We start from the raw sequence: 21326 nt of genomic DNA, 5'->3' as shown, positions 1-21326 counted from the left end.
CACGAGAAGAAGCAGCAGCCACGACCTCCCAAGGTAGGTGAGAAGCAACAACCATGAAGAGGTGTTTTTTTCAATTTTTTTCTGCTTTGCATATTGTTTTTTCTCCATTTTTGTTTTTAGGGAATTTGACACAGGGGGGACTAATAAAAGACATAATATTAGAGGGGTCAAGTGTTTGTTGGAAATGACAGAAGGGGGTCAAAATTTGGATTTCAAAATTTCGTGGGACGAAAATGCCCCTCTGGCAGAAAGAGTGAAATGACTTAGAAAAATTAAAAAAAAAACATTTAAGTTTTTCCTCTTCTCTCTTCCCTCTTCTCTCCTCTCGTCTCTGTTAAATTTTTTTCGTCCTCTCCTCCCTCCGGCGATCTCTACGGCAATCACTCCGGCGATCTCGACGGCGATCTCGACCAAGGTTAAGTACGTATCAAACCTCGCATTTGAAGGAAACCCTACCTGGTACGTCGTTTCCTTCCCTTTCTTTATTCAATCTCATTTTTATTTATTTTTGAAGAGGAAAATCAGGTTGAGAGAGATGCAAAGGGGGGGGGAATCCTTTTTCATGCTATATGTTTTTTATTTTTTTCAGTTCATATACATGTCAGTTACTGCATTTCCTCCTACAGAGTAAAATAGTTGTAAATGCTTTTAAATGTTGTTTGTTGCTGCTAGGGTTTTATGTTTTACAATAATTTGTGAAATGGAGAAATGTTCTGCTGTTTATTTATTCTAGGGTTTTATTTTGTACATTAATTTGTGAAATGGAGAGATGGGATTTCATTTCATATATGCGTATCCACCTACAGAGTAAAATAGAGTTGCATGCTATGGTATTTGTTGATGCTAGGGTTTAATTTTTGACGTTAATTTGTGGAATGGAGAAATGCAATTTCGTTTCATGTACATATGTTTATGCTAGGCTTTTAATTTTACAATTTGTGGAGTGGAGAAATGGGATTTCAAAAACACCTTCTTGAAAACCATGTAAAGCTCCCCTATATTGGCCTTGAAACCCTCTTTTGGTACTAGTAGCTGGAAACCCTTTTCTGTGAACTTGGGGACCATGTTGGGCAGTTGATGGCCCCTCTATGGCGACTTCTTCTAGGTACTATTAACCCCTTTTTTGTAGCTGAAAACCCATGACTTTCAACTTGACGACCATCTTCTGGATTTGATGGACCCTCCAAGGGTACTTCTTCTACCCCATTTGAGGGCCCATAATCCCTTCTCTAACACCATGCATAGCTCCCCTCTATTGCCCTTGACAAGCCCCCCTTAGGTACTAATAACCCCCTTTTTTGTAGCTGAAAACCCATGACTTTCAACTTCACGACTTTCTTCTGGATTTGATGGACCCTCCAAGGGTACTTCTTCTACCCCATTTGAGTGCCCATAATCCCTTCTCTAATACCATGCATAGCTTCCCTCGGTTGCCCATGAGAAGCCCCCCTTAGGTACTAATAACGCCTTCTTTGTAACTGAAAACCCATGCCTTTCAACTTGAGCACCATCTTTGGATTTGCTGCACCCTCCAAGGGTACTTCTCGTACCCCATTTGAGGGCCCATAATCCCTTCTCTAATACCATCCATAGGTCTCCTCTATTGACCTTGAGAAGCCCCCCTTAGGTACTAGTAACCCCTTTTTTGTAGCTGAAAAGCCATGACTTTGAACTTCAGGACCATCTTCTGGATTTGATGGACCCTCCGAGGGTACTTCTTCTACCCCATTTGAGGGCCCATAATCCCTTCTCTAATACCATCCATAGGTCCCCTTTGTTGCCCTTGAGAAGCCCCCCTTAGGTACTAATAACCCCTTCTTTGTAGCTGAAAACCCATGCCTTTCAACTTGAGCACCATCTTTGGATTTGCTGCACCCTCCAAGGGAACTTCTCCTACCCCATTTGAGGGCTCATAATCCCTTCTCTAATACCATCCATAGGTCCCCTCTATTGGCCTTGAGAAGCCCCCCTTAGGTACTAATAACCCCTTCTTTGTAGCTGAAATCCCATGCCTTTGAACTTGAGGACCTTCTTCTGGATTTGATGGACCCTCCGAGGGTACTTCTTCTACCCCATTTGAGGGCCCATAATCCCTTCTCTAATACCATCCATAAGTCCCCTCTGTTTCCCTTGAGAAGCCCCCCTTAGGTACTAATAACCCCTTCTTTGTAGCTGAAAACCCATGACTTTGAACTTCAGGACCATCTTCTGGATTTGATGGACCCTCCAAGGGTACTTCTTCTACCCCATTTGAGGGCCCATAATCCCTTCTCTAATACCATCCATAGGTCCCCTCTGTTGCCCTTGAGAAGCCCCCCCTTAGGTACTAATAACCCCTTCTTTGTAGCTGAAAACCCATGCCTTTCAGCTTGAGCACCATCTTTGGATTTGCTGCACCCTCCAAGGGTACTTCTCCTACCCCATTTGAGGGCCCATAATCCCTTCTCTAATACCATCCATAGGTCCCCTCTATTGGCCTTGAGAAGCCTCCCTTAGGTACTAATAACCCCTTCTTTGTAGCTGAAAACCCATGCCTTTCACCTTGAGGACCTTCTTCTGGATTTGATGGACCCTCCGAGGGTACTTCTCCTACCTCATTTGAGTGCCCATAATCCCTTCTCTAATACCATCCATAGGTCCCCTCTATTGCCCTTGAGAAGACCCCCTTAAGTACTAATAACCCCTTTTTTGTAGCTGAAAACCCATGACTTTCAACTTTAGGACCATCTTCTGGATTTGATGGACCCTCCGAGGGTACTTCTTCTACCCCATTTGAGGGCCCATAATCCCTTCTCTAATACCATGCATAGCTCCCCTCTATTGCCCTTGAGAAGCCCCCCTTAGGTACTAATAACCACTTTTTTGTAGCTGAAAACCCATGACTTTCAACTTCAGGACTTTCTTCTGGATTTGATGGACCCTCCAAGGGTACTTCTTCTACCCCATTTGAGTGCCCATAATCCCTTCTCTAATACCATGCATAGCTCCCCTCGGTTGCCCTTGAGAAGCCCCCCTTAGGTACTAATAACCCCTTCTTTGTAGCTGAAAACCCATGCCTTTCACCTTGAGGACCTTCTTCTGGATTTGATGGACTCTCCGAGGGTACTTCTCCTACCCCATTTGAGTGCCCATAATCCCTTCTCTAATACCATCCATAGGTCCCCTCTATTGCCCTTGAGAAGCCCCCCTTACGTACTAATAACCCCTTTTTTGTAGCTGAAAACCCATGACTTTCAACTTCAGGACCATCTTCTGGATTTGATGGACCCTCCGAGGGTACTTCTTCTACCCCATTTGAGGGCCCATAATCCCTTCTCTAATACCATGCATAGCTCCCCTCTATTGCCCTTGAGAAGCCCCCCTTAGGTACTAATAACCCATTTTTTGTAGCTGAAATAGAGTTGACTTTCAACTTCAGGACCTTCTTCTGCATTTATGCTAGGTTTTATTTTTTACGTTAATTTTTGGAATGGAGAAATGCGATTTCATTTCATGTACATATCAGTTACCGCATTTCCACCTACGGAGTAAAATAAATGCAAATGGTCGTCTGCTATTTGTTTATGCTAGGCTTTTATTTTTACAATAGGTGGAGTGGAGAAATGGGTTTTCAAAAACACCTTCTTCAATACCATGTAGAGGGCACAATTTATAGTTGCTGGGCCTTCTTTAATACCATGTGGGGACCCATGTTCATTGTTGAAGCAGTCATGGTTCACTTGTTTTATCTTCGATTTCATTTATTAAATTATTGGTCCAATGGTGGTCATTGAATTCCAATACTTAGTGCTTATCTGCTTTGTTTCTCAAAAGGTCTGATGCTATAAGTTTTTTTAAAAATGCATGTGAGCTAATACTCGCCTGATGCCCATGTGGATGAGAATTTTAACAGACCTCTTAATCTGTTTTGGGGGTTTGTCCTTGTTGTTGTGCTTTCAGAAAATTCATATAGAACACTGATCGTTGCACTTATTGGTTAGCTCTTTTATTTCTTGTTTGCTTTGCTTCATATCTAAGAAGCCAGACCTTAGAGGTTACAGACATGATACATATTTTCAGGTAAGTATGAGAATTGTAATAATTGTTGGTTTGCTTGGTAGCTTTTCTTCATAATAGTACTGATTGGGAATATGAGTTTATGCTATGGGTTGGATTTTATTGATTTTCTTGGTAATTTATTTTAGAGATGATGAGGATGAGATTTTTAATGATTGTCAATATAACTGAGTTTTTGGGTTATGAATTGATCTCGGTGATTTTGATTTGGTTGTTCATTGTTATACAGTTTTTATCCGGTCAGGAGCCATTCAAAGCCTTGAAAGATGGTGATGCGAAAAAGTGATAGAGTGAAAGTAACAAAGCCTCCAAGAAGGACAGAAAGGAGTTTAGAAGGGGAGGAGACGAAAACTGCAGCTGTGAAGAAGAGAGGAACAGATGTAAGTGTGTATGTTGTTAATTGTATCAATCATAGTAAGTTAATTCATTTACCACATATATTTTGGCGATGTAATTTGTTTTGCAGGCTCCATACGTCCCAGCACGATGTTCTCCAGCTTCTTTCAAATCGGCAATGGACAGGATAAAGTTCAAGCCAGTCCATTTTCATGCCATAGAAAAGACTCCTTTTCGACATCTGTTTGGCATGGAGGACATTATCATGCACAAGCCTCTCATAAGAGCTATCCACGATAAGTGGACTCCCGGCACTAACACGTTCACGTTAGGGAGTATAAATGTCCCATTCCTTCCAAGAGATGTGGCATTGGCATTAGGACTGCCACTTAGTGGAGAGCGAATGGACGTGGTGAGGGTTCTGTCATTCGACAGGACAAAACCGCAACCTAAAGTGCCTGGCTGGCCATTTCCAGAGGCCAACGTCAAGCCATCGGTTATTGAGAATGAAATTACAGCATTAGTTAGAGAACGCAATAAAGTTTCGATAGAGAAGACAGTGAAATATGTTCTCCTGCATCTTTTTGCCTTTGTCCTTTTCACAAAAAGCGCACATCGAGCTGACGAGCTCTTCTGGCCCTACATCGACGACATAGGAAACATTGGCAACTATAACTGGGCGATGGCAGTGTATGACTGGCTCGTAGATTACCTAGACAGAGTCAGCAAGGGTGGCAGGTACCTTGGTGGCTGCTCGTTGGTAATTCAGGTAATTTGGACTCATGACATTTAATATTCTAACCGTGCTGTTTATAGTTTGATTAACATGGCGTTTCATATGTATGCAGGTATGGTTATACAAGCATACCACATTTTGGATTCCCACCAATCCAACTGCTCGTCCACGTGTCCTTAAATGCGACTGGAAAGCAAACGAATCAAAGACATATCGATTAGTGGAGCAGAAGCAGATAAAGAAATCGGAGGTGAGATATGAAAAAATTGTTAACGTATATATCAATACTAGTATCTTGATAACTGACTATGTTTTCCAAAAATTCAGGTGGTGGTGACATTGAAAGTATCTCTGTTAGAGAAGTCACAGTACCTACAGGATGAGGTAATGCAGTCGAGCAGGACTATGTTGCGTACGTTATTTTATTTTACTTATTGATTTTTTAAATTTGATCATTGACTGTCATGTTTAAACATTAGGATGTTGATGAGACAATGGAAGTCGATAAGGAACAGTTGGAATCCGAGGGGATAGTTTTGGGAGTAGAAAGTGAAATGGAGAAAGGAAGTAGTGAAGATGAGTCGAAGCATATAAAATTTTTGGCGAGAGAGGGAGATGTAATTGATAGACAGTGGCAGATGATTACAGCAGCATGGGAAGAAATAAGAAAAAGAGAGGAAGATGTTGGAAAAAGAGATGAAGATGTCAGAAAGAAAGAGGAGGATTTGAAAAAAGGATGGGAGCGTATGCGGAGAACAAATGAAGAGACTGGGGGAAGAATGGAGGGGGTTGAGGAGGAGAGGAAGGGCAAAAATGCATCTCAAGGTGCACGATTATCTTCGCAGCTGTGCGAGGATTGGACGGATTTAGCTGACCTTGGATGTGACATGGATGCAGCCGCCACCCTAATAGATGTATCGGCTCAGAACCCCAAGTCACATGAAGAAATATTCGGCACCACAGACGGGGTGATCCTTAACCCTTTACAACGATTGTTCGAAATGGAGGTGACCAAGGAAGAGGCACCATCTACTGAAGTTGAGATGAAAGTGAGTGGTGTAAGGGATGAGATGGTGGATTCCGAATTAGGGAGCATTGTGAGGGGTGTGAAGATGGATGGAAGGAGTAGGAAACTTGGGAGTGCCAGAAAAAGCCCCTACTATTCAGGAAAGACCCGAAAGAGGAGGCAGAAGGAAGGAAAGAAACAGGGGGAGGACCCCAACATACCTAAACCACCGCCCAAGAAGAAAGGGGATGACGGGAAGATGCGTAAGGGAAGGAGAACAGCTCTGATAGAGAGACTTCTAAAGCATGGTAAAAGGCAAGTAGATGTGAATTATATTATACCATGATTTAAGTTGATCAGAATTGAAAATTATTAACTAACAATTTAATACAATTTTGCAGTGATATCCTCATGGAAACGGATGATGTACATCTAATAGCTGAAGACCTACAACATCTTTGGAATGTCAGACAATACCTGACTGGCACTGTAAGTGTCATTTTTTATCATTAATTTCTACATTACTGTAGGGAATAATGTACATCTGACATTTACTTCTCTTCCTTGAAGATTGTCGATATATATGGGAAGCACGTGCAGTCCTCCAACGACGATGGGTTAGCAGATCCTACAATGGGGGGAATTGTCTTCGTTCCATCGGTGGTACATGTAAGTGTTATTTCTATCATCCCACATTGAGGTTTACATAAGATTTTATCTGTAGTATCCCATTGAATTCCTTTTTTTATAGGGAACTCTTACTGCAGTAGGGACCGAAGTCACTGAGGTCCAGAGGGTAGAAAAGTGGAGGACAGTGAAAGACGCTCTGCACAGTAGACTTATAAACCACCACCTCGAAGCAGTAAAAATGGTACTATTACCATTGTGTGAAGACAACCATTGGGTTCTCCTCATTGTCGATATGGTCAACAAAATCTTCCACGAATGCAATTCCTGTAAAGGAATGGAGTTCCAGGAAAGAGCAGGATTGACCGTAAGTGGGTTAGCATCTTTAATGTTTTCCTACTTATAAATCTATACGTATAACACTTATGTTTCCTAAACCTGTCAATGTTAACCACTTGCAGGTTGTGTTGTTGAAGGAGTACTTAAAGGAAAGGGGCTGTGATATAGACCACTTTCAATATGCGCAGATGGAAAATTTCCCACAACAGGCCAATGGGTCAGTATATTAGTATATTTAAATGTTTATTTTTCTAGGCTATGGTTTTGATTCGCTCAATACAACTGTTGTTATGCAGGTTCGACTGTGGTTTGTTCGTGCTTAAAGCGATCGACCATCTGTATGCAAATGATCCATTTACTTTCACCAAGTCTGACATTCCCGCTTATCGGCTGCAGCTGTGCGAAAGATTCTTGCGCGGAGAGTTTGGGGACTGTGGTGATTTCCTTAAGGGGGATATATGACTAAAAAATGAAGAACCTCTCTTCAAGTTCTGATGGATGTTGTAAACATGGTGGACATTGATGGTCTTTCCAGTGAAGTTTTCTGTGTATTTGTAAGCAAAATGGGATAAAATGGGCTAAATTTATTTGTAATTATTGGGCGCATATGTGTAGGATAGAAAGCAGGGTGTAGAGACACAGAGGGAGGGTTTGTTTGTATCTCAGCATACTGACAACTATGTATTTGTAATGAAAAATCAAGTTCTGTGAAGTGATGGTGGTTGTGGCATTGGGTTCATTGCGAAATATGGTAAAGGTCTTTGAAAATCATCAAATATTTGTTCATAAAGTTTTGGGGGAATTTATATTTCTATTGGATGGAAATATGATTTATTTGTAATTGTGGTTATTCTCTCTACTTTATATTTTCATCGTCATAGTTGGCAATGGGACCCCTGTTTTTTGTGCTTTTCCGGTTTTGTTTGGTTGGTTGAACTGTTGGGAAGAAAAAAATTCTTCCTCAAAGTTGTTCATAAATTCCACACTTAATTTCTTACAACAGCCACCCTCTTCTTTCCAAATGGACTTTCCACCCCACACCATAGGATGATCCATAATGTCCATTTGATGGGCCACAATTTCAATAGTTTGTGTAGCAAAAGACAATTCATACAAAATAAAAATATAAAATAAATGGGTTAGCAGATCCTAAAGTGGAACCTCCAACGATTCTCGGAATTCCGAGACAATGTCTCGGAACTCCGAGCTTTCCGCCATGTTATTCTCGGAGCTCCGAGATTCGGTCCAGTATAATATGAAAAAACCCGTCTATTCTCGGAGCTCCGAGAAATTTTCTCAGAACTCCGAGATTCGTTCCAGTAGCATATCCAAAAAACATGTATATTCTCGGAGCTCCGAGAACATTTCTCGGAACTCTGAGATTCCTTCCAGTAGCATATCCAAAAAACCTGTATATTCTCGGAGCTCCGAGAACATTTCTCGGAACTCGGAGATTCGTTCCAGTAGCATATACAAAAAACCGTAAATTCTCGGAGCTCCGAGAGTAATTCTCGGAATTCCGAGATTCGGGCAATGGAATTTTTTTTTCCTTTTGTTCTCGGAACTCCGACACAATGTCTCGGAACTCCGAGAATCGGCCCAGGAGCTTCATAACCCTGGACCCGGTTCCTTTTTTTTACTTTACTTTTCTTCTCTTCTTTCCCTATACCTAAACCACTTCTCTTGAAACCCTAAGTCCACTTTTTCTTTCGTTCCGTCATTTTCTCCCTACATCTTCCTCGAAAACCCTTTTCTCCCTTCCAAATCCCTCTCTTCTTCCTAAAACCCTAGCATTTCACCCCTTTTTTGTTTTTTCTTTCTTCCCTTATCTATTTCTCTTTTGGCCTCCATTTTAGGGCTATTTCTCTTCTTCTTTACATATCACTTTTCTCTCCACCCATATTTCCTCTCACCATGCCTCCTAAAACCAAAAATCTCAACATCGGAGGCTCCTCCCAAGTTGAAGACTCCGAATACGTTCGTGAAGAAGTTCCCGACGAAGAAGGGCCTTCACGGAAGAAGTCCAAGGCCAAGGCTGTGGCTGCCGAGGTTGTGGCCAAGTCCTATTTCACTGGGGATAAGGCGAAGAAACTTTGGGACGACGTCGGCATTAGGCGCGTCCTGACCGGTAGGTACATTGATCCCCCTGTCCTTGAAAATTTTGATTTAAAGGCCAAATTTGATGCTCTTCATTGGACACCCATCCTTCACATTAACGAACCCGTTTACCCTCGATTGGTGCGTCTCTTCTATGCCAATCTCACCATTTCCCCTTCCTTCTTCAAAATCAAATCTAAGGTCAAGAAAACTGTCATCAAACTCACCTATCAGACTTTTGCCACAGTATTTGGGATTAGCCATGAGGGCCTCTTACACTATTTTTGGCCGGACGATGGGACGCATGAACTTGATGATATTGATCATGACACTGTCTATGGGCGGATAACACGACGCTACCACCCTAATATGCCCGTACAATCTGCCGACCTCATTCCGGTTGCGCGCGTGCTCCATAACTTCATGTACCACATCTTCATACTTCGTGGTGGGATGCGTGAAGCCGTAAGACCCTTAGAGGCATATATTATCTACAGCATCCTAGAGGGCCGCCAGCTTTGTCTGCCATATATCATGTTTCGCTTCATGTTTCAGACCCCTGAACGCTACCGATCTTCCTTGCCATATGGCATGATTCTCACCCGTGTCTTCCGGCACTTCGGCATCACCTTGGATGGAGAGATGACCATGACTCTTACTGCCCCGTTTGATGTTCCGACCTTTAACCGCATGGCTCTTAATGAAGCAGCGATTGACATCGATGTTCACGATGGAGGAGGCAACGAAGCCGAGGCCCAGCCTGCACCAGCACCTCAGCCTTCAGAAGATACATCTCAGTTCTGCACTCGCCAGGATTTGGCTCACATGCAGGAGGCCATTGAGCGATCCATGGCTTCTCAGTTTCAGCAGTTGTCTACCCATGTCGACTCTGCGATTTCGACTCGCTTCCACACCATGACTTCCCACTTTGATGACCAGTGGGCCGCCTATTATCGCTACATCTCCAGTGGTCAGTGGGGCCAGGCGCCGGGCAGTTCTTCTCATCACCCACCGCCTCCTTCGGAGCAGTAGATGGCTCTAGTTCTCTGATGATGGATCCTGTCTTGTTCAGATTTTTTTTTATATTAGCCTTATCTATATGTTTCTATAGTGTTTGGATTATCAGTTGGTTGTATGGATCATATTTAGGTAGTTGCTTGGATAGTCAGTTGGATCTTTTTGGGATGTATTCCGTTTTATATAATTCTGTCACTGTTATGATGTGTCGTGGATGCTATGTCCTTTGAGTGGTTGTATGCACTTTCATTGGCTCACACCTACTCTCTTTCCTTTTGTTCCACCTTTTTTGGTGATGACAAAAGGGGGAGAATATTTGAGCTCCCAAGTCATAATAATATGCATATATTAAGGGGGAGTAAAGCTCTATGCTCCATTTTTTTGGGACATCAATGCCCATGAAACGAACAAAAAGGTCAATAAATAAAGGTTGCAAAATGACAAACTTTATTTCGCCCTTTCTTACCAGCAGGGAAAAGCTTTTTGCAAACTTTTTTGCAAAATGACAAACTTTTTGCAAAATGAACAAAAAGGTCATATATATTACCAGTAATTACAGTATACCATTAATTACAGTATAACAAAGAATACAGTATTCCACCTTCAAAAAATTGGGTTTCCCTCATAAAACTGGGCAGCCTTCAACTATGCACACCACTAATTACAGTATACCATTAATTACAGTATAACAAAAAATAGAGTACTCCACCTTCAGAAAATTGGGTTTCCCTCATAAAACTGGGCAGCCTTCAACTATGCACACCACTAATTACAGTATACCATTAATTACAGTATAACAAAAAATAGAGTATTCCACCTTCAAAAAATTGGGTTCTCCTCAGAAAACTTCCCAGCCTTCAACTATGCACACCACTAATTACAGTATACCAAAAAAGGGTTTCCCTCAAAAAATTATTATATACAGCAACTAATTACTGTGCACTCTTTCAATTAATCCACTTATCCTCCTTCATCCAACTGGAGCCTCCAATGCATTCTCCGCGGAATAATTACGTGAAAAAAGGAGCTGCACAAGGTACACCCGACCTACAACACCACCACCACACCGAATAAGTATGGATCGGGGATGTTCTATACTACTTATTGACCTTAATATATTACGTATCATGTACCTATTGAAAACGGGGGCAGAGGGTCCAATGAAAGATTCATCAGGGAGTTGTCTCTCCATGGGAGGTTCTCTGCAAGTCCTTTTGTTGTGGCCTAGTTTTCCACAGATCGTACATTTGCGATGCACTCCACTCTGCAATTCGCGGTCAGATCTTCTCGTTCGCGGCCGTCCAGGTGGTCTTTTCGCTATTGGAGGTAATACAGTCTGCAGAGGTTCTGGAGGTAGTTCCCATTGAGTGCGATCTACTGTAGGGTGAAGCACCTCACAGTACGTTTCCCGATACATCTCTATACGAAACCATTTATGGCAATAATCGTACTCATCAAAATCTGTGATGGCAATGGCTGCCATGGCATGTTCGCACGGAAGGCCAAGCGTTTGGAACTCACGACATGTACAGGTTTGTTGCAGCAAGTTTACGACATCATGATGATCACGGGACCTTACTTCAAATTCGTGCACACCTACTCGATAAGCAGTATATCCGCGACCCTGTTCCCTGGCCAGTCCCAAATGTTTTTCTGCATAATGCGTGCACTTTGTTTCCCATTGAAGGCCCATCGCTTGACGTTTCTGTATGTATTCGGAGCTCTTAAAACGAGTCAGCTCCACCGCAGCTGCAATCGGCAATTTTTTGGCATCCTTTAGCACTGCATTGTAACACTCCGATCTATTGGTGGTCAACACATCATATCTTTCCCCCTTGAAGTAGAAACTAGCCCAGTTTTCCTTCGGAATAGCGGCTATCCAGTTGTGTGCATTTTCATTCCTCGCCTTAATTTTTTCCATTGTGTCTATGAAAACACTCTCTCTCAAAGCCCTAGCAGCTCTCCAGAACAATTTCTTAAGTAAAGGGTCTTTGAAGTCGGTGTACAGATTGGCGGCGAGGTGACGCATGCAGTAGCTATGGTTTGCAATAGGCATTACTTTAGGCACTGCTTGCATCAACCCCTTTTGTCGATCGGAGCACAGGGTCAATGCGCCTATCCCCTCAGGCAATACGTGCCGCTTCACCAAATAGAGGAACCAACACCAGCTATCTTCGTTCTCAGTCTCGACAACACCAAAAGCTAATGGAACTAAGCCGTTGTTCCCATCTACCCCAACTGCGATCAGTAAGATTCCAAGATACTTTCCACGTAGATGCGTCCCATCGACCAAGACTATCGATCTGAGTGTTCGTTGGAAAGAACGTATGCTGGGACCAAATGCCCAGAATAAGCGAGCAAATTTATCATCTCCCCCTGGACGTAGATCTCTCGCTCGAAAAACACGCATGTAGGTGCCCGGGTTTGTTCTCATCATCTCAACTATCAGTGCAGGGAGCAAGCGGTACGAGTCCTCCACATTTCCACACTTTATTTCAAGGATGATGTTCATCGCAAGGTGTGCTCTACGGTAGGTCATGGTTATACCCCAGTGCGACTTCATGTACTGTCTTATGATCCTTGTCCCCACATCTTCTGCACGGTCAAATAGGGGTAAGCATGTCTCGGCAACCCATGGGGATGTAGCTAGATGATTATCATTGCCCTTTAAGTGAGATGTACACGTATGGTCGCTCACAAACTTCTTCACTAACACATAAGTCATACGGCTAATGCCTGATATACGCCACTTGCAACCTGGTTCCTTGCATACAACGGCATACTTCTTGGGAGTTGACCGTGACTTCTTGAACATGAATCGCTGCCGAATTGCATACTCCTTAACGGCCTTCTTGAACTGCTTCATATTTGGATACATAGCCCCAACAGTTAACTCATCGAACTGAAGATTATCTGCATCTACCTCATCAGCCCCAACATACATGTCGTCTACTTCCAGTGGTCGACTTGTGCCAGCAGGTAGAAATGGCCAACCATTGGCGGTAGGGGGAGCCACTTCAGGATCATGGGCGACCTCATCACCCTCCTCATCCTGAACCTCAGCCTCAGCCTCAGCCTCGTCATCATCCTCATCATCATCCTCTGCAGGATCATCATCATTGTCATCTTCAGTTCTAAATTCTTCGAAATCACAACCGAAGACATGAAAATCATCCTCCAAAACATTAATATGCTCCAACGGCACATCTGCATCATTCCCGGGGACAATGATATCTTTGGAGGTAGGGTTCTCATACATATCGTCCGAGAAGTTTTCATTTTGGCCAACTCGTACCCTACACAGTTCAACAATATAAAATTAGGATAGTAGATTGAGTACTTCAATATAAATAAAATTGTACAAGACATACCTTGAACTAAATTGTGCCGAGTCACCTCCTATGCTTGTATCACCCAATTCTGTTTCATATTCTCTTTCTAAGTCTACTTCAAAACGAGAGTCGGGAGTGATAGTTACTCGTTCCGATGGATATCTTAGGTGTGGAATCGGTGGAACGGAAGTAGGAGGTATGCATGCATTATGAGAGGGATTTTGAGAGGGAATCGGTGGTACAGAAGTCAAACGTATGGGCAGGTTATGAGAGGGATTTCGAGGTGAAAAGGAAGTAGAAGGTATGACATTGTTTGTGGGCAGAATTGAAGAATAAGATGAATTTAGGCCATTGTCAATTTTTGTTATGTATAGCATCACAGAGTTGAAATTATCTTTCTCAAGCACCTTAACCAACGATTGGAAGATTTCATCGCTATCGACGTCGATTAGAGTGCTTATATATGGATCAACAACATATCGACATTTGATGGATAGTGACACCCCTCCTCCAATACTCCCAATTCGACTGTGGATTAGAGCCTCCAATTCTTTAAGATTCATTCGGGGACTTACCAATAACAATTTCTTACTCCCACCAACATATTCCCAATTAACTTCATCCTTCAGTATGCCATCATAGTGTAACAGCAGAGAAAGCATTGTGCGTGCCAGTTTACGAAGACCTGCAAAGGGCAGACAAGATATGATAAGAACCAGTACGTAAAGGGGGCTTCTCAAGGCGAATAAGTAGAGGCCGACATAAGCAAAACCTTCGGAGGCACACGTTGAAAGAAGAAAATATGACCTTCCTGATTGAAAACTTGTCTGCAAAAGGAGTATATGATATGGTTAAGACTTAAACATGAGAAGAAGATGATAACATATTTTTTCTCAGTACATTTAATACCAGACTGAAGCATGGAAATAATTTAACATAAGTGAACATTGCATTTCAAGTACACAGGTCACAGTACGAAATCTACGAGAAATTAGTTTAACATGTTACATCTGGCAAGGATATAATATTTTCTTAATTAAATTACAGCAGAAGGGATTATGGGCACGCAAATGGGGTAGAAGAAGTACCCTTGGATGGTCCATCAAATCCAGAAGAAAGTCCTGAAGTTGAAAGTCATGGGTTTTCAGCTACAAAAAAGGGGTTATTAGTACCTAAGGGGGGCTTCTCAAGGCCAATAGAGGGGACCTATGGATGGTATTAGAGAAGGGATTATGGGCCCTCAAATGGGGTAGGAGAAGTACCCTTGGAGGGTGCAGCAAATCCAAAGATGGTGCTCAAGTTGAAAGGCATGGGTTTTCAGCTACAAAGAAGGGGTTATTAGTACCTAAGGGGGGATTCTCAAGGGCAACAGAGGGGACCTATGGATGGTATTAGAGAAGGGATTATGGGCCCTCAAATGGGGTAGAAGAAGTACCCTCGGAGGGTCCATCAAATCCAGAAGATGGTCGTGAAGTTGAAAGTCATGGGTTTTCAGCTACAAAAAAGGGGTTACTAGTACCTAAGGGGGGCTTCTCAAGGGAAATAGAGGGGACCTATGGATGGTATTAGAGAAGGGATTATGGGCACTCAAATGGGGTAGGAGAAGTACCCTCGGAGGGTCCATCAAATCCAGAAGAAGGTCCTCAAGTTGAAAGTCATGGGTTTTCAGCTACAAAGAAGGGGTTATTAGTACCTAACGGGGGCTTCTCAAGGGCAACCGAGGGGAGCTATGCATGGTATTAGAGAAGGGATTATGGGCACTCAAATGGGGTAGAAGAAGTACCCTTGGAGGGTCCATCAAATCCAGAAGAAAGTCTTGAAGTTGAAAGTCATGGGTTTTCAGCTACAAAAAATGAGTTATTAGTACCTAAGGGGGGCTTCTCAGGGGCAATAGAGGGGAGCTATGCATGGTATTAGAGAAGGGATTATGGGCCCTCAAATGGGGTAGAAGAAGTACCCTTGAAGGGTCCATCAAATCCAGAAGATGGTCGTCAAGTTGAAAGTCATGGGTTTTCATCTACAAAAAGGGGTTATTAGTACCTAAGGGGGGCTTCTCAAGGGCAATAGAGGGGACCTATGGATGGTATTAGAGAAGGGATTATGGGCACTCAAATGGGGTAGGAGAAGTACCCTCGGAGGGTCCATCAAATCCAGAAGAAGGTCCTCAAGTTGAAAGTCATGGGTTTTCAGCTACAAAGAAGGGGTTATTAGTACCTAAGGGGGGCTTCTCAAGGGCAACCGAGGAGAGCTATGCATGGTATTAGAGAAGGGATTATGGGAACTCAAATGGGGTAGAAGTACCCTTGGAGGGTCCATCAAATCCAGAAGAAAGTCCTGAAGTTGAAAGTCATGGGTTTTCAGCTACAAAAAGGGTTATTAGTACCTAAGGGGGGCTTCTCAAGGGCAATAGAGGGGAGCTATGCATGGTATTAGAGAAGGGATTATGGGCCCTCAAATGGGGTAGAAGAAGTACCTTTGGATGGTCCATCAAATCCAGAAGATGGTCGTGAAGTTGAAAGTCATGGGTTTTCAGCTACAAAGAAGGGGTTATTAGTACCTAAGGGGGGCTTCTCAAGGGCAACCGAGGGGAGCTATGCATGGTATTAGAGAAGGGATTATGGACCCTCAAATGGGGTAGAAGAAGTACCCTTGAAGGGTCCATCAAATCCAGAAGATGGTCGTCAAGTTGAAAGTCATGGGTTTTCATCTACAAAAAAGGGGTTATTAGTACCTAAGGGGGGCTTCTCAAGGGCAATAGAGGGGACCTATGGATGGTATTAGAGAAGGGATTATGGGCACTCAAATGGGGTAGGAGAAGTACCCTCGGAGGGTCCATCAAATCCAGAAGAAGGTCCTCAAGTTGAGAGTCATGGGTTTTCAGCTACAAAGAAGGGTTATTAGTACCTAAGGGGGGCTTCTCAAGGGCAACCGAGGGGAGCTATGCATGGTATTAGAGAAGGGATTATGTGCACTCAAATGGGGTAGAAGTACCCTTGGAGGGTCCATCAAATCCAGAAGAAAGTCCTGAAGTTGAAAGTCATGGGTTTTCAGCTACAAAAAAGGGTTATTAGTACCTAAGGGGGGCTTCTCAAGGGCAATAGATGGGAGCTATGCATGGTATTAGAGAAGGGATTATGGGCCCTCAAATGGGGTAGAAGAAGTACCCTTGGAGGGTCCATCAAATCCAGAAGATGGTCGTGAAGTTGAAAGTCATGGGTTTTCAGCTACAAAGAAGGGGTTATTAGTACCTAAGGGGGGCTTCTCAAGGGCAACCGAGGGGAGCTATGCATGGTATTAGAGAAGGGATTATGGGCCCTCAAATGGGGTAGAAGAAGTACCCTTGGAGGGTCCATCAAATCCAGAAGATGGTCGTCAAGTTGAAAGTCATGGGTTTTCATCTACAAAAAATGGGTTATTAGTACCTAAGGGGGGCTTCTCAAGGGCAACCGAGGGGAGCTATGCATGGTATTAGAGAAGGGATTATGGGCACTCAAATGGGGTAGAAGTACCCTTGGAGGGTCCATCAAATCCAGAAGAAAGTCCTGAAGTTGAAAGTCATGGGTTTTCAGCTACAAAAAGGTGTTATTAGTACCTAAGGGGGGCTTCTCAAGGGCAATAGAGGGGAGCTATGCATGGTATTAGAGAAGGGATTATGGGTCCTCAAATGGGGTAGAAGAAGTACCCTTGGAGGGTCCATCAAATCCAGAAGATGGTCGTGAAGTTGAAAGTCATGGGTTTTCAGCTACAAAAAAGGGGTTATTAGTACCTAAGGGGGCTTCTCAAGGGCAATAGAGGGGAGCTATGCATGGTATTAGAGAAGGGATTATGGGCCCTCAAATGGGTTAGAAGAAGTACCCTTGGAGGGTACATCAAATCCAGAAGATGGTCGTGAAGTTGAAAGTCATGGGTTTTCAGCTACAAAAAGGGGTTATTAGTACCTAAGGGGGGCTTCTCAAGGGCAATAGAGGGGAGCTATGCATGGTATTAGAGAAGGGATTATGGGCCCTCAAAAATTCAATCCCTACACTCTTCAAACTCATGTCTGTCTTCTTTTCGCAAGCACTTTCACATTTAACACCAAAGCTAAATGGGATAGCATGAGTTTTGATATACTAATAATAGCAATATCTTATGGAGCACAACCACCATTTGCGCATTATCATATCACACTGCCCCATTTCTCTTAAATAAAATCTTTGCAAATTATTTCTTTCAGATAGTAAAGAAAATAATATGAAAGATAACAAGGGGGTGAAGGCAATGGAGAAAGATATGTGATTGTATAAGAATGCCATATGGAAACATGTACCCCAACTGTAAGAACGGTGTGTTTGCCACAAATGGTTTATTTTTTCTCTAAATATACACTCAACTCCTATTGTTAAAGCATCAATTTCTTTAATGTTTATCTTTTCAAGAATTTGTTGCTCAAAATAAATGGATGTTAAGAAAGCTTTTATTCATGGAAAGTTCAAAAGTATAAATGTAGTTCAAAAGCTTTTAGTATGAGAGGTGAGACTACAAACTACATCTACATCTCTACTATGACAGGTGAGAATACAAATTTGTCAACTGACTACAAACTACATCTCTACTTCGTACTCACATCGAAGACAAATCATGAAAAATAAACTGAGACCAGGTAGGGTTTACTGTTTTCCAGGTTTCATACGTGCTTCACCTTCGTCGAGATCGCCGGAGAGATTGCCTACGGCTCTGTTTGGTTGTCAAAAATCAGGCATCTCATTAGAATTTCGTGGGAATTTTAGATGCCGGCACGTCGTTTGGTTGTGTTTTTCAAACCCGATGGTCAAAACACCCACAACAATGTCGGGATACGGTCGGCCCACGTGGCTCTCCAATGAGAACCAAATGGCAAACCCCCAAAACCGAGTTTCTGTATTAGAATTTCAACAGGAATGGCCTTCTCAAACGACGGATGAGGCTCCACGCACTGCTTCGTCGCATATCTTCCGCTAAATTCTTGTAACCAAATGGCATTTGGGAATTTAGTTCCAACAAAATCCTAGTAAGCATCCCTACAACCAAACGTTACTTCAAAACCCCACCCCCATAAGGTCCTTTCATTGCCATTCTGCACAAATCCCCTTTCACTCCCCCTTCCCGCCGAGATTCACGAACCAAACAGACCCGTAGAGATCGCCGGAGAAGAGGACGGAAAAAAAAAAACACAGACGGGAGGAGAGAAGAGGGAAGAGAGAAGAGGGAAGAGAAAGAGAGGGAAACTGAAATGCTTTTTATTTCTTAAAAGTCATATCACCTATTTCTGCCACAAAGGGCATTCTCGTCATTGAAAATTTAGAAAACCAAAATTTGACCCCCTTATGTCATTTTTGCTATAGCTACACCCCTGTGTCATTATACGATTTATTTGACCCCCCTACGTCAAATCTTCTTGTTTTTATTAATGGAACTCGGGTCGGGTTCGGGTTGAACTAACTTGCGGTTTGACCCTTTTCGGGTTGAGACTCGGGCCAGGTTGGGTTAGGGTTGGATAAATGGCCTCTTGGGTTGGGTTCGAGTTGGCCTCAACCCGACACGAGTTGCACCCCTACTTTTGATAAACAATCTATCAAATGCCTGGCTAGGCTAATTTAGAGGCCCATGCCGTGATTGAAACTGTAAGTGATATCCCTCTATACGAGAGGTGGAGGATTCCATGGCATCCCTATTGACCTCGTGGGTTATCGTATGACCCAGTACTATTATAAAGTGATCATAGAAGCACTGTTAGGCAGACTAGAGCCATAAAATGGGCCCACAAACAAATATGACTCCTCAGATCTAAGGACATATAAAGGGTTCCTATCTGGGTAGAATAGGCTTATCCTTGTTTTCTGATGTAGAAGCATCCCTTCACCCATTAGCCTTGAAATTGCTCTACTAGTGTAGTTATTGTTTTCCTTTGTGTTACTTGTGTTAGGTGCCATTTTACACGTCCATTTGTGTCTTTGCATCTTTGGAGGTGTATTTTGGTTATTTTTCTAGTACTTGCGGCATTTCATGCATTTTTGCATTAGAGAGGGTTGTATTAGTCTTTTTACATTGTAATTGCCTATAAAAGGCCATTTCCTACCATTTGTAACTAGACCTTGATTTGAATTAGAATTGGAAAAGAGAAAAATTTCTCTAGATTTTGTATCTATTGTGTTTTGGAGGGAAAACCTCTTGCAAAGAGGATTTTCAAATCTCTCTTACATGGAAAAAAGAAGATTGAAAGTTGATTGTCTCAGCTTTTCTTCTAATTCCTACTATCTTGGCCTTGTAAATCAAGGTTTCTATCAAGTTCTTTGATAGAAATCAAAGAACATAGACCCGAGAAGTCCGCTACCACATGTTATTCTAGAATATCATCTCGTTCAGTGTGTGAAGAATTCACTACACCCATTCTACCTACTTAGGGTGCACTACCCTAGTGACCAAGATAGGCCACCCCAATGAGTGCATGGAGGCAACGTCTGATGCTAGTTATGTATAGGAAGAAATGTCCTGTCTCAACTCCAACCAGGAATCTCTTAGGTCAACAAAGAACTGGAATAACATATCTCTCAGGCCATTAGGATCTGTGAATCCATGAGCATGATATTTCTATGATGCTACCTAAGGATAAACATGTCCCAATGTAATAAAGCACGTAACATATTTCTTTTATGTACCCAATAATTGTAATGAAGTTCATCAGTTAACCTTATGCATTAGGTCATGAATGGCTTTTAGGGTATTATAGTCTAACAAGGGCCAGATGATTTGATGACTCAAAACTTTATTTGTTAGGCCCAACTTAAATAGGTCAGGCCCTGAAAAAATTATCTCTATAGGATGATTACCCTCCTAATAGAAACCTTTACAAATTAGTGGATTGTGATCATGATGCAAGCCTCTCCTAGACTTCTTAGACTAAGGATCGAGAGAGTGACAAACAAACACTCAATTGCTCAAGAATTCGGATTCAACAAAACAGATTTGCACAAGCTCGGTAAAATGAGAGGACTCAAAAGATCTACAGCTTTGCTGACAAAAGTTTGCTCAGGAAAATACTTGAAATAGCTTGAAATGGTGATGGAAGTGGATGAAGCGAATGGACAGGTTTCTGAAAATAGAGTGGGGCAAAATAGGGAAAGATAACTTCAATGGCCACTCTTCTAGATTGCCAAGGAAGATAGGTAACATCAATTCTTCTAAATTGATGGTTGCAACTCTTCAAGGAGGCAAACAATAGGAGAAAGCTCCTACTCTTCAAGGAAGGAGTGAAACTCTTCTAGGTTTCAAGGAAGAACTCTTCAATGTTCAAGGGAAAATGCACTAAGCAAATTTTCATTCAAATATTCAACTAACTCCATTACATATGTTTGATACTCTTTAAGAAGAGAAATACATGAGAAATTTTGTTCAAACTAGTCCACTAACTAGTTTAGGAACTCACATACATCATTAATAGCTTAGGAACTCTAAACACATTAACTAATCAAAGCTAGCAAACACAGTCTACCCAAATAACCGTAACTCTTCAACCACTAGGCCAAATTAAGACCATGAATATCCATTAGAAAGATAATTCAAAGACCTACAACTTCTTAGTTAAACATTTTCTCTTATTCGTCCATCTAAAGGTCCCAAAATGTACTTCAAAACTGACCCGAATCATTATGACGAAAATACAACTGGATTAGGCCTGAATTGGAGTGTCAATGATCTTGGGCTGGAATTGGCCTTTATGCTTTGTGAATTCAAGTTGGGCTTGCTCCTTGTGTTGGGCTTG

At 42.4% G+C, this 21326-nt stretch overlaps 1 protein-coding gene and 2 long non-coding RNA genes across 3 annotated transcripts; 2 read left to right on the top strand and 1 right to left on the bottom strand.

Moving 5' to 3' along the window:
- Positions 1–5319: 5319 nt before the first annotated feature.
- On the top strand, positions 5320–5804 carry LOC143849529 (uncharacterized). Its single transcript, XR_013235693.1, has 3 exons — positions 5320–5378; positions 5456–5512; positions 5608–5804. It is a non-coding gene; the product is annotated as an uncharacterized LOC143849529 (long non-coding RNA).
- A 764-nt stretch (positions 5805–6568) lies between these two features.
- On the top strand, positions 6569–6945 carry LOC143850926 (uncharacterized). The gene is made up of 3 exons (XR_013236111.1): positions 6569–6623; positions 6705–6803; positions 6886–6945. It is a non-coding gene; the product is annotated as an uncharacterized LOC143850926 (long non-coding RNA).
- Positions 6946–11184: 4239 nt separating this feature from the next.
- LOC143850199 (uncharacterized) lies at positions 11185–13473 on the bottom strand. Its single transcript, XM_077359464.1, has 3 exons — positions 13371–13473; positions 12274–13316; positions 11185–12120 (listed from the first exon to the last, which is right to left on the bottom strand). Exons 1-3 carry the CDS (start codon positions 13471–13473, stop codon positions 11185–11187), a joined length of 2082 nt encoding a protein of 693 aa, XP_077215579.1.
- Between the last annotated feature and the right edge of the window lie 7853 nt (positions 13474–21326).

The sequence above is a fragment of the Tasmannia lanceolata genome, unplaced genomic scaffold (genome assembly GCF_043159265.1).
Source record: "Tasmannia lanceolata isolate RefF3 unplaced genomic scaffold, GAP_Taslan_0.1 ptg000018l, whole genome shotgun sequence".
NCBI classification, from domain to species: domain Eukaryota; kingdom Viridiplantae; phylum Streptophyta; class Magnoliopsida; order Canellales; family Winteraceae; genus Tasmannia; species Tasmannia lanceolata.
This window is presented reverse-complemented; position numbering and strand designations above follow the sequence as displayed.